General features: G+C 27.0%; 1 protein-coding gene across 1 annotated transcript; it reads right to left on the reverse strand.

The window, feature by feature from the left end:
• Nucleotides 1-241: 241 nt before the first annotated feature.
• LOC129305090 (glucan endo-1,3-beta-D-glucosidase ARB_01444-like) lies at nt 242-3,644 on the reverse strand. Its single transcript, XM_054945011.1, has 2 exons — nt 3,515-3,644; nt 242-2,726 (listed from the first exon to the last, which is right to left on the reverse strand). The coding sequence occupies exon 2, from the start codon at nt 2,710-2,712 to the stop codon at nt 445-447; it is 2,268 nt and encodes a 755-aa protein (XP_054800986.1). The 5' UTR covers nt 2,713-2,726; nt 3,515-3,644; the 3' UTR covers nt 242-444.
• Nucleotides 3,645-18,402: the final 14,758 nt, after the last annotated feature.

Genomic DNA, 18,402 nt, shown 5'->3' on the forward strand with positions numbered 1-18,402 from the left:
AGCTAATCAATGATTAATCAAAGGAACACCAAATGTACAAACTAGATTAAGATTTTTCATTGATATATAGCTCGATGAAGTCTCATATACGCGTATTTTAAAGTTTTAATCTTTTATAACATTCTGATGAGACTTGAATTTAGCAGATATCACTGATATATATATATATATATATATATAAACACACACATATATATAACATATAAAATATTTGGGAAAGGAAACAGCGAAAAGCCAGAAATACACAAGAAGCTTGAAAACAGACTTTACTGACATGAATTTAAAACTACTCCGCTACAATGATAAACAAACTTGTATATGAGATATAAAAGATACATTATTAGGAGCACAATATGACATAAATTTTAGAACTTTTTGTATACTTTTAAAAGATGGAGATAGTTTGGCCGGAAAAAAAAAAAGATGGAGATAATCAAACAACTCTTAGTGACAGTATTGACCAAACCAACAGTTCTTTACATGACCGTAATCATCTTCCTCTTCAACTTGATCCCCTCTGCTATGAATCCACCACAAGAGATTAGTGTATGTGTTTCCATCATCAAAGCCTTCCAAGTTTCTTATCTTCTCCAATGCTCCTTCTTTATCATAAACTCCTTCCAAAGCATACACAAACCCTTTCCAACCTTCACCAACACCTTCCCTATTCAATGCAGGCAATGTCCATCCCACAAGCTCTTTCACATATTTCACATTAGAGAACAATGCTTCAGTGATAGGCAACAATGGCAGAACCTGGATCCCAAGTCTACATTCTCTCCATTCAGGAGGTGCAAACCAGAGTCCACTGTCTCTTTTATTAGCCCAAAGAACACCCATTACTCTGTTCTCCTTCGTGAAATCTTGCTCATATAAGGTATCTTCTTCTTTTACATGCCACCACATTTGAGCTGCATGAATTTCCAGCGCTGCAAGGGTTGATCCAGTGGCAACAAGATGAGTATCACCATATGCTAGACCCATTAATGCTGCTGAGTAGTATGCATTCACAGCTTCACTTGTGCTTTCTTGGTTTCTTCCATCTGCAAATTCTGTCAAACCTCCAGCCCAAGAGTGTAACTTGTAAAGGTCGAAACATCGAAGGCGCGTGTAGTTGGAGTTTGATCTTCTGCCTAGGTTCATGAAATCTGCCATGAGTGAGTAAGCTTGAGGTTTGTATTGTCTTCCCCAAGCGGGGTCAATCTTTGCAAGAACAGCAATTCCATAAAGGAAGTATCCCAGATGATAATGGTGATCATTGTAAATACCAAACCCGAAATCAGCACCAGAATCTTTAGACCCTTGTTTTGTTACAATCCCTCCCCATTTGGGGTCATAGAGAAAGCCATTGCCATTGAAGGTTCCTTCCAACCATGGCTCAATAGTTTCCTTCAAGAACTTCCTGATTGCAGGAATCACATCAAGAAACCCCACTTCTTCAGCTATTAATGCCAATCTAGCTGCTCTGGCAACCAATTTCCCATAGAAATAAGATGAAGTTGTTGTTACTGTGGTGGAATCTAAACCCTCAACATCTTTTGATAGCGCTGAGACAATTTCTTCATAGGATTCTTCTCTCACACCCTTGGTAGAATGCCAAGTTACAGAAATAGGATCGGTCTTCAACAACCATGAATCCCCAACCACACCTACAAGGTCTCCATCGATGCTTCTGTACTTGAAGTCATCAAGAACAGTAACACCACGTGCATTATTATTACATAAAAGTTGCAGATGAAGAGGGTGAGCCAACAACAGCAAATCGCCCCACCCTTTCTTCTCCCACTTATATTCCACAGTAAACGGTTGCGTCAATGAAGCATCCCCTGAAACCGCATAACAAGGACTAAACCTGTCAAGGATCGTTTCGTAATTCGGCTTTGAATTGGGCAAAACAGCGATCCTAATTATACCCGAAAACCCATCCGAAGTAATCTCAGACAGGGTATGACTCAAATTGATAGAAGAAGACGAGTATATAAACCACGTCTGGCCATTGTTAAGCTGAACGGTGTGCTTGGTGAGGGAATCGTTGGAAGAGAACGAAAGGATCGCATGGATTGTTTTGATCGAAAGTGAGGTACGCTGAGTCACCGCCACGGTGAGGTAGGGGCTTCCTCTGACGAGGAAGAATCGCAAATTCGAAGACGGGATGTCCAACGTGACACTGAGATCATGATAGGAAGAGATTACATGGTTGGCGTTAGAACCTGGGCGGGTTGTTCCGATGGTGAGATCAGCGTTGAAGGTCTGGTAGATGAAAGCAGAGGTGAAGAAGCGAGAAGGGTAAGAGAGAGAAAGAGAAGAGTTCGAAGATTTGATCAAGTAAGGATGAATGTACTCAGCCTGGTCGCCGTTTTTGAGGACGAAGTTTTGGAAGAAGGAGTTTGTAGGAAGTGGGGCTGAGAGGAGGTTGGGGGAGAAGAAATTGGAGGGTTCGGGGAGGACTGTGGACTGGGCTTGTGGGAAAAGGAAAGGCCTGCTTGGTCGATTCTGAGTCATCGGAAACGACAACGTCGGAGGAGGAGGAGGTCGCAGCGGCCGGCTCGGAAACGTCACAGGAGGAGAAGGTAGCAGTAGCGGCGGCTCCGGCGGCGGTGATGGTGAGTATGAAGGTTTAGAGAAAGGCTGAAGGGGTTTTATAGATTGCTTGGTACCCTTCTTGAGGCCATCAATTGCATTGCTGACTTTTCGCCTGAGCTTCTTCAGCATTTTGCCAGCTTCCCCTGCTTTCAAAAATTAAATAAAATTAGGTTATAATTTATAATTAATAATTATTTTTATTCATGAAAAATAATTATTTTTTTACATGAAATATCACTGATTCGATATGGTAATAACATAACTTATATTAACATATATATTATAGGAAATAATATTAATATATCAACATGTAAATTTTCCATGTATTATAAATATAAAGGATGTGAAGTATATTTATGATAAAATTTAAAATTTATAAGAAAAAATAATGATGGTTTTATTGAATGAAAATGGATTTGATTTTGTTGTCAACAAGATCCTGTTTAACCCTTGTAAGAGAAAAATTCATGTTAGAGAAATCAACAAAGATTAGTTCATTTGACAAAAATTTAATCCTCAATATATATATATATATATAAGATTATGAAATCAAATTCTGCTGATTGATTTAATTATGTGAAGATCTTGCTAGTGATTAATTTATATTTTAATTTTTATATACACTCTTTAAGTCTAAATGCATGATATGACTAGAGTTTTTGAGATCTGTCATACCTAAATCTTTTTTATTATAAGAAGAACCATGTTAAAAAAATTACATTTAATTATTTATTGGATAGCAATTGGCACTACATAGTTGTATTAAAAAAAATTAAAAATTATACTAGACAAAAATAAGAAGAGGAAGAACAAGTTGTAGGGAGACTAGTACCAATCAAATGAAGTAGTTGTGAAATTTGAAATTGTAATTTCACATTTTTAAAAAAAAAAGTGTGTGAGAGAAATAATAATGAAGAGGGGTGAGACTTGCCTTGGATTAAGAGAGTCAATTGGACGTTGAGAGACGAATTGAATGAACGCGTGAAAGGTTGAAGTGGAAGAGAAAGAAGGAGATGAAAGGAAGGGAAGGCAAGTTTGATGATATTAAGGAAATGATTGCATTGAAGAATGTCAATGTGGGAAGGCAAGCATAGCATGATCAAGTTTCCTTCCCCCAATTCTAAACGTAACCTTGTCCCATCCCATGTAAGTCTAATCAAATTCCTTGGATTCCTTAGCGCTTAAGGTACTTGTAATTCTATTTTCCAAGTTAAGGAATTAGCCTGGCAAAATCAGAATATGGACAGTGTAAAAACATCCAATATAAAAGTTTGAATTTCAAATTTTAAAGTTGAGAGAATTATATTCTAAGAACAATATTTACAATTACAAATTTTAAAAGTTTAAAATTTCCAAAAAGGATCATAATTTTTATCCGGAATAAGTTGATTTTTTCATTACTCATTTTTCCCATTTTCGTACTTTTTTTTAAATTTTTAATACTGAAAAAATATTTATCTTTAATTATTTTATAAAATCATGAAAGATGAGTATTGAAATTTTTTGAGCTGACTATTAAAAATGTAAAATATGAGTATTAAAAGTATGAAAGACTAGTACTGAAAAAATTCAATCAAAAAAATTTTAAAGGAAAATGACAGTAAAATCCGTCTAAAATATATAAACGACAATTTGATCTCTTAAAATGTCGTAACTTTCCTACAGTTCTTAAGAACTTTTTTGTCATTAATGAATTTATGTAAATTATCAAATTGCTCTTGTTAAAAATAAATGATTCACAATTTTTTTTCTTATATTCGTAATACTGTAACAGCAAATAAAGAATTTAACATGCGAAGTTATAATTTACTGTTGCATTTTTATGACTTTAAGAAGAAAAATTGTAAATCATTTATTTTTAATAAGGACAATTTGATAATTTATATAAATTCATTAATGATAGAAAAGTCCTTAAGAACTTCAGGAGAATTATAACATTTTGAGGGATCAAATTATCGTTTATATATTTTTTAAAAAAATTTATTATCATTTTTTTAAATTTTAATGTCAACTAAGGATCATGATTCTTTTCTGAAATTTTCTAATTTTAGGATCTTTATTGTGATTAATGTTTTTAAAAGGTCTTTAAATGTAATTTTCCCTTTAAATTTTAGTTGTACACAAATCTTTATTTTACATTGATTCCTTTTAAAGGTGTTTAATTATCATTCTCCTAATTTCCATTTTTCCTTCTCTCTTGAAAGTGGCATTTCTTTTTCACATGGATAACAATTTCTATCACTTATGTTATGGCATACTTAAGTTCGTTTGAGAGCTGTATTTTGTTTGTAATAATTTTTAGAGATTTTTTTTCTTCGTGATTATCTAATTATAATATTATGATAAATTTTAGTATTGCCAAATCTCTTCAAGCTATTAAGTTTAAGCAAGAGGAATTGAAATTTTTTAAAGACTCATAATCCAACAACCATGGCTGCTTTATGACCCAATTGGTAGACTTTTGTTTTTTTTTTAATATTAAACTATATTAATATATTATCCAACTTGGGCAATTCACATGCATGATCCACACTTGTATATTTATATTATTATATTTGATTTGATACGATAAACTAATACTAGATAAAGAATAACATGTAAGAGAAAACTAATTAGAATAAGAAAAGAAGCTATTACTAGTGAAGGATGGGGAAGATATGAAATCATTACAAGGAAGGAATCTCATAATTGGATACACATACACGAGAAATGCATTTCTTCAATTGTTTCGTTCAATCGTTAACATTTTTTTTTTGGTCAAAAAAAATCGTTAACATTTTTTACCAAAATAAAAAAAATAAAAAATTACCAAAAATCAACATAGGCTTGCTGGCAAAAGGTGGGGGAAAAGGCGCGTAGAGAATTTTTTTTATTTTTTTTTTAAATCTTCTAAAGTCCAGACGCGGATACTGATTTCATGAGAGGTGGGGGGGATGAGGGGAGGTCAAAGGCGATCTGAACCGTCAGTTTTTAATCCATAGGATTATGCCATGTGTCCAGAACTTTCAAAATTTCAAACGTGCTTTAAAAGAGCAAGAGAATGCCATGCGTGATGGGATTACGGAGAATTCAATTTCTTATTTGTTTTTTATTTGTTTTTAGATATTATGTTAGTGTGCATTTTTATGAGAAGTTTTTGACTCAATAAAATGTGACTTTCATCCTGAAATGTATGATGTTTTTTTAGTAGGCCATAACACACTATAATTTTTTTCTTTATCAAATTTTACACCTCTTAAATTGCATAAAATATAAATACAATAGTTGAATTAAAAAATAGATCTTTGTATTTGTGCTTGGGCCATGGGAGATCTTTACAAGAGCACATGTATTAAAATATTAAATTTATATGCCTTAATTATACAGTTGATCCCAAAAAAAAATAGTATGGGATAAAGTAATTATAGGGGAAAAAAAAGAAATAAAAGTCATTCATATAAAACTCAAAAAAATAATAAATCTCATTATTGTGTCTCTCTTTTTCTTTAATTCAAAAAACAAAACATAGTTTAAAAAGTTTTAATTATTCTTGAGAAAGAAAAGAAAAAAGTCTTGATTAATAGACTTATAATGTAATTAAACCATGCTTTTAGTCTTAACAAAACATAATTGATTAAGCTGTTAATTAAATATCATGAAAATATCTTCTCTAATCTCATTGCTCTACCACTGCCTTGTTTATTATCCAAATCTAACATGACTGCTATGCTCGTGTAGAGTGAAGCAAAGTCACAATTGGTCTATAAAATAGAATTGATAAACATATTGTAACACTCTTAAATTTTAAACTGAATTATTAAAACAAATAAAGTGACATCCCAAAACTTAATCTTAAAACACTTAATATGACAGAATAATATCTATCATGATTGAAAGAATAAAAAAATATTATTTTAAAACTTTATCATAATATAAAAGAGTCTATCATGATAATTAAAAACTAAATTAATTTCTAAACGGCTTATTATGGTAGAAAATGATTTATTAACTAAATAAAACAATTTTGAGACTAATTATCATGGTAGAAAGAATTATACCATAATAGAAAGAATTAAAATTAATAAACAAGCATATACCATGATAAATACTACTTTACTAAAGCATAAAAAGGTTTACTCCATGGTGTTTGATTTTTAAAAACAAGGTTAGAAATCTAAATTTGGTAATAATTTATATATATATATATATATATTACTAACATATTTAACCTATATATTTATATTCAATTTTACACACACACATCTACAAAAACAAATACATATCTTCAATTTTTAAGTTTTGTTCATTAGATTTTTATAGTATAAAAATAATTAATCATCATGTTTATGATAAACTTTTTTACAAATTTTCTTCTCAATATAAACTATCATTGAATTGGTGAAAATTTTATCTTCCACATAAACATTGAATAATTTAAATACATCATTGAGATTTAAAATTATGTTTAATCTACAAAAATTAATCACTTGCTTATTGAATTTATTATTTAATTCTTTCAATTGATATGTTTTTTATTCAATATATTTTGAGATTTTTCTTGCCGTCCTTTATAAAGTTTGTTATTAATAATTTTTATAATTTTTTTGATCAAATATAAATTAAAAATAAAATCAAATGATATTAATACTTTAAGAGCAACTATAATATTATTTTGTTAAAAATAAATAAATCATATGATAATTATATATTTAAGTTAGTTCATAAAAGATTATTACAAAATTAAAATGAGAATTACATATAGTATTTCAAGGCTTTTATAATACGTCAATTCAAAGACTAAAAATATATAACTTCTATATTTTACTAAGAAAAAATTTAAAAATTAGGGAATTGTGATTTCTGCTAATTTCTTAGCCTCCACTCCTAGATATTGGCATTGTTGGTTTGATACATGATGTTTTCAATAAAGAATTGATTAATACAACTCATTTAAGGCTCAAACAATATTTCCCAAATATTTAACATTATAACTCACAAATCAAAGCCAACGCCTAGGGTGAACATCTTGATCACATGTTAATCATTTTAAACAGGACATGACAATCAATACTTTAACCAAATACAATAGAAAACCGAAAAGAACTTCAAAAGTCTAGACACGGATACTGATTTCATGAGAGGTGCGTGGGATGAGGGGATGTCAAAGGCGATCTCAACCGTCAGTCTTTAATGCATGGGATTGCGCCACGTGTCCAGAGCTTGGATGAAATTTGGATAGCACTTTCCAGATTTCAAACGTGCTTTAAAGGAACGGAGAATAGCAACAAGGGTTGTTTGGCAGCCTATTTCTATTTTTTAAAATAAAAAATAAAAAAAATTTGTTTTATAAACTGTTTTTAAAAAATATTTTAGAAAATAAAAAATAAAATGTTATCCTGGAAAATACAAAAGTAGAAGTATCTTTTTGGTGTTTTAGAATTATTGTTTTAAGAAATAAGGAGGAATGAAAAAAAAAACTCATTTTTATCTTTTTTTTTGTTTCAAAATATATTCTATAAAATATCAGTTTTTAGATAAAAAAAAGTTTCAAATAGACCTAAATCTCTAGTAAAATAATAATTCCACCTCGCAAAATGTGATAAGTAATTTGAGGTTTTAAGAAATTTCTTTGAAATTAAATTTTTACACGAAATTACTTTAAATTTCTACCCATTTGTAACTAATTTTATATAATTTAAAAGTTTAATATAAATATTTACAAGCATCAATGATTAAAATAATTTAAAAAAATTATTACTTTCTATTAGCAATTTCTTCATACAGCAAAATCCAATTAGTTTTATACAATTCATAATTTTAGTATAAATATTTGCAAGTTTGATTTTACTAATAAATAAAATAATTTAGAAGACCATAACTTTTTAAATTATAAAAGTGTATTAAAAGAATTTCAAACAAAAATTTAATATCAAAGAAGTCCCTTGAGACTTCACTATTATCATCGTATTATTTTATGAGATTAAATTATTATTTTTGTTAAAAAGATTTATCTATTGTTTTCCCTTGAAATAACTAGAAAATGTTATGTGGGGGAGGATTATGGAGAATTCACTTATTTCTTTTTTTTTTTTGCTTTTTTAATTTGTCTCTAGGCATTATGTTGGTCTGTATATTTATGAGAAGTTGTGACTTTGTAAAACGTGTCTCTCATAACACATTATAATTTTTTTAAATCAAATTTTACACATCTTATATTGCATAAAATATGATTAAAATAGTTGAATAAAAATAATAAAATAGATCTTTATATTTGCCGCTTGGGCTATGGGAGATCTTTATAAGAGAATTTGCATTAAAATATTAAATTTATATGCCTTAATATAGTATAGGATGAAGTATCAATCGGAGGAAAAAGAAACGAAAGTCATTCATATAAAGTTCAAAAAAAAAAAATCTCATCATTGCGTCTCTCTCTTTTTCTTTAATTCCACAAAAAAATATAATTTAAAAACTCTTAATTATTCTTTGAAAAAAAAAAGTAAAATTATTGATTAATAAGTCATAATATTAATCCATGCTTTTAGTCCCAAATAAAGCACAAGTGATCAAGTTGCTGTCTATCATTAAAATATTTTCTCTAGTCCTATTACTCTTTCACTGACTTGTCTATCATGACCACTATGCTTGTGAAAATAGCAAAACAAAGTCACAATTAACCAAATCTATAAAATAGAGTTGATAAGCATATTGTGTTAATATTGCAAGCAATAATTGAACAAAATTTTTTAGTAGACTGCCATGAATTTATAACATACTAATTAGTCCCTAATCAATCTACTTAGGTTAATCAACTACCCTAATACTACATAAATGATAAAAAAGGAGATAAGGTTTATATGAAATGGAACCAGTTACCTATTGCACAATTAATAATTGCATAAAGTTTAGTGATTTATGATAAACTAATTTGAAATAATTCAATAAAGCTCATAAAATAAAATAAAAAAGTGAAAGTAAGAGCAAGCACTGTTTACATATTTTTATACAACACATATTCTAAACAAATAAAACATAAATATAATTTGTATTGATTTAAAGAGCTTATAATTTTCTGAATTTTACAAGAAATATTACAATATATAGTCCCCTTTTAAATCATGGACACATACTTTTACTTTCATGAAAGCTTAAAATTACACCTTCACGGTTTATAAATTTTTAAGCCAAAAACTCTATTTACATAGCTCAGCAATGAATTCTGTAGCTTTAGCTATTCATAAACCATTAGAATATTAGGCCATTTCAAAAAAAAAATTCGTTTTTTTTTAAAAGACCACGGGCGAAGTTTATTATTCACGCAGTAAATTTCTGATGAATTATTTTTAATAACAACATGTTAGTTTTTACAATTTATTAATTTTGTACGTACTAAATATAAACATCTTATTTTATTTATGAACTTATTATTCATGGAAAATTTAAAAGGTAATTTGGAAACTAAATAAATAAAAAATATGGTAATATTATATCATAAATAAAAATATATTAATATTATATCATAAAAATAAAATGTAAAAAATGTTAATATTTTATCATTAAAATACAATACAAAAATATGTTAATTTGTCAATATGATATCATAGATAAAAATATGTTAACATTATATTATAAAAATATAATATAAAACTATCCACACGACAAATGTATGATAAGTTATTTTAATAACAACTTATTATTTTTTAGTAATAAAGATTAGGCCTAACAAAAAAGGTTAATTCCTCACAATGTAATATATTAAAGTTCGAATTCTTGTTAAAAGAGATATTTACATTTCACATTCAGTACTCGACTGTATTATAAATATGATTGCTACTCCCTTCATTAAAAAATATAAAGTATTTTTTAAGGAGTTTGATGTTTAAAAATATAAGACATTTTTAATTTTTGAGGTATAATCATTATCTTTTTTTTAAAGAGCCCCTATTGATTATAACTTTATATTTATTGTAGGTTGTTTAATAAAGATAAATATGAAAAGTTAGTGTTAGTTGAAAAGTAAGTAACTACTTTATTGGGAAGTGAAATTCGGTTAAAAATATTTTATATTTTTAAATGGAGGGAGTATCAAATAGGAGGATATTAGTGAGCAATCAAAAGAAAACCTTTTTTTTTTACAAATTTCTTTTACTTTTGCATATACTAAAAATATAAACACCTTATTTTATTTCTGAACGTATTGCCTGCAAAAGAATTTTTAAAATCATTTGAATACTATATAAATATAAAATATGCTAATATGATATCATATAAGTATAATATAAAAAATAATTTTTAAGTGTTAATAGTTCTCGTCAAACATGTTTTAATTTTTTTTTTTACGAAATGAAAAAATAAGCATAAAAAAACATATTGTAGCAAAAAAGTTGAGAAAACAAGTTTTTTAAAAAAGTGTTGGTGAGTCCCACAATTACGGTTAATTTTATTGTTTCTTAAACGGTAAAATTTTTCAATATCTTCAACATGTAAGATTAAAGAAAAAATTATGTTTAGGTCCCTTACAATAATATCACAAAATTTATTGACAACTTAGCCCAATAAAATGACAACACAATTAGTTGTCATTTTGCTATGTTCAATTGTCACTAAATCTTATAGTATTTACTTGTATTGTGTGAGATTTGAGTGTAATTTTCTCTTAATTAGATCAAATAATTAAGCGAATTTTAAAGTATTAATAATATTAGTAATAAGAGTCCATTATAAAATAAATGATATATAATTTTTTATTTTTATTGTATTAAGTATATAATTCTTTCTTTTGTTAATTTCAGATATAGTTAATGAGTTTTTTCCTTTTTGTTTCTGGTGAAAATTTTTATATTACTAATATTATTTTATATAAAATAAAAAATAAGCATGACAAAAATATATTGCAGAAAAAAAGTTGGGAAAACAATTTTTTTAAAAAAGTATTGGTGGGCCCTGTTTCTTGAACAGTGAATTTTTTAATATTTTTCAACTTATAAGATAAGATTTTGAAAAAATGTTTACGAAAAACAAAACCAAAAAAAAGGGGGGGTTTCTCAAAAGCACGATAAAAACAAGAAACACAAACAGGCCGAGTCTGTGGAGGTAAAAAAAAAAAAAATGAAAAGTCGCTTTTTCCCTGAGCGTGTCAACATTTTTTTTTAATAAAAAGAAACCTTTTATATCATGTAAAACCACCAACAAGATCCATGCATCGAAAGCAGGATTTGAATGCTCGATCTTATAAGTTATTGTTCAAATCTTTATCAATTGAATTAATTTTTTTTAATTCATTAAAGAATATTTTAATATATAATTAGTTGCGCGTGTGCGTTAAAAGGTAGGTTTAGTTTCCATCTCATCACAGCAATACTCCATGCTCGCTCACTTTTTAATTTAAATGTTTTTCTAAAGTCGTGAATTTATATATTTTTCCTTATTTTTTTCTTTATTATTATTATTATAATTATTATTATTACTAAGTACTTTGGAAGTTGTTAAGTTCAAAAGATTCGTGATTCATGTGGGCGGCCGGGGGTCATTCATTCTTGATCCTAATAATTATATATATTCTGTTTTCTCATTACTATTGTAGTTTGTAGTTAATTAATACCATATTATTAGTTGTCAAAAAGTATTATGATTGTATTTATATATATAAAAAGGTATTATGAAGCTTTAATCTTGAGTGAAACCAAGTGCATAGAATCGTGGCAAGAAAATTATCATATCATCAGGAATCTGAGAGTCCTATTTATTAGAAAAGTTTAGTAAAAAATTAAAGAAATATGTTTTATTATACAAAACTAAGTCTTCGTATTATAATCAAAATAAAAATTTTATATTAAAATATATGTGATAATATTTATTAATAAATAATCCTTTTAACCAACTCAGATTGATGTAAATGGTAGGGATAAAAGTCACTTAATTAAATTATAGGAATTTAAATCCCAACTCTTATATTTAGCAATATATTCAAAAAGAGCCCATCCTTCATCTGTGTACCTCAGTAATATTAGACTGTTTGTAGTTGGTGGATTATACTTCTTGTGCCTTAAAAAAAAATCCTCTAAACGTTCATTAAATTTCTATTGATGAAGAATTAATTTCATTATAAAAGTAAAAGTTAAATAAAAATATATTAAATAAGATTTGAGTCTCATGTGAATCAAGATAATATTATAATATAAATTATCATATGATCGATTTGTAATTAACCATGTTCATATTATTGATAGCGTGACTTCAAAACTAATTTGCTTTAGAAATTTTCTTGTTAAATAAATTTTTATATATTTTAATGAAAAAATATTTTTGATAACATCATTTGATTAAAAATTGGAAAAATTGAATTCCCAGACCACTGAGAGAACATACATTCACCAGATACAATTTGAAATTATACTACAGGATCAGGAAATCAAACTGTAAATATGTTTACATGAGAAATAACATTAATACCATTTATTTTTTTTTCTTTTAAAAAAAGTCCACTTTCCACCACTATGGCGCCCACCACCCATTGAATTAATTCTTTAAGATAGCTAAGGGGATTTGAATTCATGAATTCTTGGTTCATCAAAAAAATACGAAACAACCAAGCCACAGGCACTTCTAGATAAAATAAATCAAAATTTTATGTTATCAACTTAATTTTCAATTTCCAAATCATGTACTTGTTAAGAGCTTAATTTAACTTGTTATTGTCTTAATGTTTGCTTGTCAATTCACAAGGGATAACTTATCAAGAAGGTTTAAATTTAATAGTAGTTGGTATAACCCAATATTTATATTTGTTAAAGGCTCAAGAGCCCATTTGAATTTTAATTGGATATATATAACTGATTAATATGATTAATTTTGATTATAATTAATTATGTTAGAATGCAATCTATTTAAATATTATTTTTTTTTGAAATTAATTTTATCAAAATTGAAGGTATTTGAATGATTTAGTTAGAATCAATTTAAGATGTATAAATTACCATAAAGGATATTACTTTTTAAAATTAAATTATTAATAAAGTTGTATATAATATTTTTAAATTTGTTAAATTTTATTTAAGAAGTAAATATATTGTTTATATTAATATTTACAATTTAATTTATGTGAATAAATAACTCAATATATCTAAGTTCAAATAACTTTAATAAAAGAGAAGATATAATTCTTAAATATTTCATATCAATTTTATAATAACTAATTTATGAAGATGTTTGGATGGTTTAGTCAAAATTAATTTTTAATATAAAAATTACCATAAAGGCCATTATTTTTAAAATATAAATATTGATAAAATTATATATAATATTTTTAAATTTGTTGAATTATGTTTAATAATTTTAGATCCTTATATTTTTTTTAAAATTTTATTATAAGTCTCTGTACTTTTTTTTATATATTTTAGGCCCCCACATGGCTACACCTTTATTTTTTGTTATTCTAAGTTCTTCTATGAGTAGTGTTATGAGAACTTAAAATATTAAAAAAACTAAAAGTGTATAAAACTAGAATATTAAAAAACATGTTAATAATAATAATAATAATATAAATTTTTGTGAATTTATTGAATAAATAATATGTGCAAAATACGAAGCTGATACAGGGAGCTAACGTTGAAGCTCAAAGGATATCTAAAATTTGCTGGAGGGGTATGCTTGGGAGGTAAATTTTTTACAATCGATAAAGGGAGCTGAAGTTGAAATTGATTATGATAATCAATGATATAAAAATGGGGGTGTTTGGGTATTTTTATTGAAACCATGATCTTGTCTTGTATAATTGATTTTGGCGCCTATCCAGACAGGCTCTAAGTGAACTTGTTATTTGAGTAAAATTCACTCGTCAATCAACTAATATTTAATTGTCACTTTAGTTTCAAACCATTTATTTGCCGAAAATAAGTCAACTTGTAATTTTATTAATGTTCACTAATTAATTTACTAAGTAGAACTTGTTAGGTGTCTTTATATGATATGAAGTATGTAACAGCCCTCCTGGGTCACCACTGCCTCTCCAGGGTCTTTTCCCAGGCGCTGGACAACACACATGTCACCACATGATTGCCGGCTTTTCCACTGGTGGTACAGTGGTTATTCCTCACCCCACCCTCACGGGGGTCTTTTGGAACCTCCCCAGACTCGAACCTCCAACCTCTACCACCTTAACGAAGTTGAGGCGAAGTCTGGTACCATTGAGTCAACTTGACTCAATGGTACCAGACTTCGCCTCAACTTCGTTAAGGTGGTAGAGGTTGGAGGTTCGAGTCTGGGGAGGTTCCAAAAGACCCCCGTGAGGGTGGGGTGAGGAATAACCACTGTACCACCAGTGGAAAAGCCGGCAATCATGTAGTGACATGTGTGTTGTCCAGCGCCTGGGAAAAGACCCTGGAGAGGCAGTGGTGACCTAGAAGGGCTGTTACAAAGTACACTTGTTAAAGGCTTAACCAAACTTATTATTTTATTAATGTTTACTTGTCAATTTATTAAGAAAAATGTGAAGAAAGTTCAACAAGTGTCTTTATAAGATGAAGCGAACTTGTCAAGTTAAGCAAACTTTTCAGTTTAGTAAAATTTACTTGCCAATATATTAAGAAAATCTTGCTAACAAGGTTTACCATGTTGGATCACTTGTTTTCATGACAACAAACCCTGAGAAATGTTGATTTGCAGGATTAACATATTGAATGATCAGAGACAAGGCAATCAAATTAGAGAGATTAAAAAATTAATTAAACAATAGGATTTTTGTTTGGATTAATGAGGACTTTAAATAAATTTTAAATTATTGTGTGAATAACATATTGGACCCTAAATTTATGAGTGCAAAAACTTTCCTCAACTTTTAAATTCTAAGTGTCTAAAACTTCATTATTAAGTTAGAGAAAATGACCGTTATTTTTGTAATTGTGAGACCCAATCACACGTTAATGTGACACTCATCTTAACCTTGCTTTCTTCAATTTAAAGTTAGGGTGGTTTTAGATGCTTAGAATTTAAAAGTTAAAAAATTTTTTTACACATTTTAAAAATTTAAGGTTTAGGATGCTATTTGCATAATAATTTAGTTTAGGATACTATTTGTATAATAATTTAAAGTTTATAATACTCATTAAATTTTTAGTTTTAATTCTTAAAATCTCTTATAAAAGAGTCAGAGAGAGAATGGAAAGAGTTTCTGAAATGATTTTAAAAGAACAAAGCTTACATAATTGAACTTCACAGATTTTAGAAAGCAAAAGTTAGTTTTAAATTGGCTAAAATTTGCTTTAGGAGCAGGTAAGGTAAATATGAAGATCAATTACTAAACTCAATTGGCTCATATTAAATATTAGAAAGTATATTTGAATCAAGTTATTGATGTGATAACTTTATTAAATAATAATTTATTAATATTTATGTACGCACTCTTTTTAATTGTAGATGTAGACATCGTTGAATTCACTTCAACTTTCCTTTGTAAATGTCACGAACATTTGGGTGACATTTGGGTGAAATTAAGGTTATCTAACTCAAAAGTTTAAGTAAATTTATAATAAAAATATAAACTTGAATCGTAAACTTATAAAAATTTACATCTATTAATAAATAACTATTAAAAAGTATATAATTAAATAATTAAATATAAAATATAATCATAATTTGATTTAAATATATTTTAAATATAAATTATTGACATTAAATCTATCTACAATAATAAATTATCATACTCAATGTAAAAATTTTAAAATATGGTAACTTATTTTTAGTATTTCTTTTTTTATTAATATTATTTTTTTCTTTTTTGACTTTTATTTTTCTTTGAAGTGGGCCCTATCATTTTTATGACCAAATTCTACATGTCATATACTCAACATGCTCAACTCAATAAAAAATTAAAAAGTTTAGTTAGTTTAATTAAATTTTTATTTAATTTAAGTTTATGAGTGAGTTGATATGATTTTATAAGCTAGAAATGTAAAAATGATAAACTCTAAGAGGTGAACTCATGAATTAACTAAGTTTACATTTAATCTAATTTTATAAGTAAATTGATATAATTTTATAAATTAAAAATATAAAAATAATAAACTTGAAGAATTAACTTGAGAGTTTGATAATAGTAGATGGAACCCACCACCCAAAAATGAGAAGAAAGAATAAAAGAAAAATGATAATTAGAAAACTTGTGAAGATATTAATGACAATTAAGGATTTTGAATTATTGAAATGCCATTGAAAGATGATGGTCTTTATTTATAATTAAAAATAAATAATTATTAAACTAACTAATGAAATACGACTTATGAATTCAAGTAAAATTAATTATAAATTTAAGTAATGTTATTTGTAAATGAATAGAAAGCCATTGTAAATGAGTAGATAGTTTTATAAATTTATATATTGTCACCTATGAAATTAAGGACAATCATTTGTAAATTTTAAAAAGGTCAATAATAAATTATAAATAAATACACATACTTATAAATTTATGTATAACTTGTGATTCAAGGACATTTAGTTATGAAATTAAGAATTATTACTTGTGAATATATGAAATTGTTTGTTGTGAATAAATAAGAATAATTTTAATTGTAAAATAATGATTTAAGGATCCTTTCATATTATTAAATATTTATTCATAACTGACTCTTCATCTATTCATAAGTAATTTTTTTAAAATTCACAAGTAACAATATATATATTCATTAAACTGTCTATCAATTTATAATCGACTTTCTATATTTTTACAAGTGATTTTTCTTAAATTCATAATCAGTTTTTCTTAAATTTACTTGTAACCTTCTATTGATTATTTATGTAATTAGAAATATTTTAACTACAAATAAAAACTATGATCTTTTTTTACATTTCAATATTTTGAGGTTTTTAATTGTTATTAATATCTTTATAAGATTCCTTATCGGTTATTTTTCCAAGAATATATTGATGAAAAGCAGTAAAAAATGTCACATCTTAAATTAAAAACATCAAATCTCTAGTTTTATAAGCACTTCTACTTTAGTATAGTTATTAAGCCTAATTAATTTTATCCAATATTGGGCTTTTTATATTGACTCCAGCCCTCTCACATCCAGGAGAACCTAATAATTAAAAAAATAATATTGTGAGGTGTCACTAACTTTTGTTGATTTATTCATGAAAAATCATTTTAGATTACATCTTAGTTCAATTCATTATTAAAATATTTCACTTCAATATAATACATGTTTTTTTTCTTTTATATCTTGTCTGCGCCTCTTAAAATAAACATTAATAAAAAAGCAATTGGGCTTTAGTTAGGTCACTTTGTTTGCACCTACATTAACTCCAAAGGCATAAGATTTAACAATTTGAAACCTACATCATTTTCATACGACAAAGGGGACTGAATTTTTCTAAATAAACTTCACATTTTGTTGAAAAGTAAGATTCATATGTCATGATTAGTTGATTGATAAGACAAATTATGTAAGAAGACAAAATAAATATTTATAATTATAATTTTTTGTTGGGATCAAGATGGCTAATGAAAAAAATGAATACGTGGATTGATTTGTTGATTATGCGTTCATTATTTTAGTCTCATAATTGAATTCAAAGTATAATTAATGAGAAACACCTGTTATTTGCTAAATATGTATTTGTATGTGCGTGAGAGAAGATAAATATATTTTTTTATTACAGAGATAGTATGATTCTATCTGCTGTATCAGTATACTCACGGAAGACAAAAAATGAGTCTCATCATTTATTTCTGAATATAATTTGTTGTTAAAATTTTTATGTTATAATAATATATATTGATGAGGAACGTTCAAGTTCTATTCAAAATATAGGGGCAAATTCAAATTGCAGTGTTTGTCTTAA

Source organism: Prosopis cineraria, unplaced genomic scaffold, assembly GCF_029017545.1.
Source record: "Prosopis cineraria cultivar Desert tree isolate PC_DT_omini unplaced genomic scaffold, ASM2901754v1 PC1, whole genome shotgun sequence".
NCBI lineage: Eukaryota > Viridiplantae > Streptophyta > Magnoliopsida > Fabales > Fabaceae > Prosopis > Prosopis cineraria.

Bases quoted from the DNA above. Each gene is read 5' to 3' on its own strand.
- LOC129305090 (XM_054945011.1), bottom strand. From the start codon at position 2,712: ATGCTGAAGAAGCTCAGGCGAAAAGTCAGCAATGCAATTGATGGCCTC.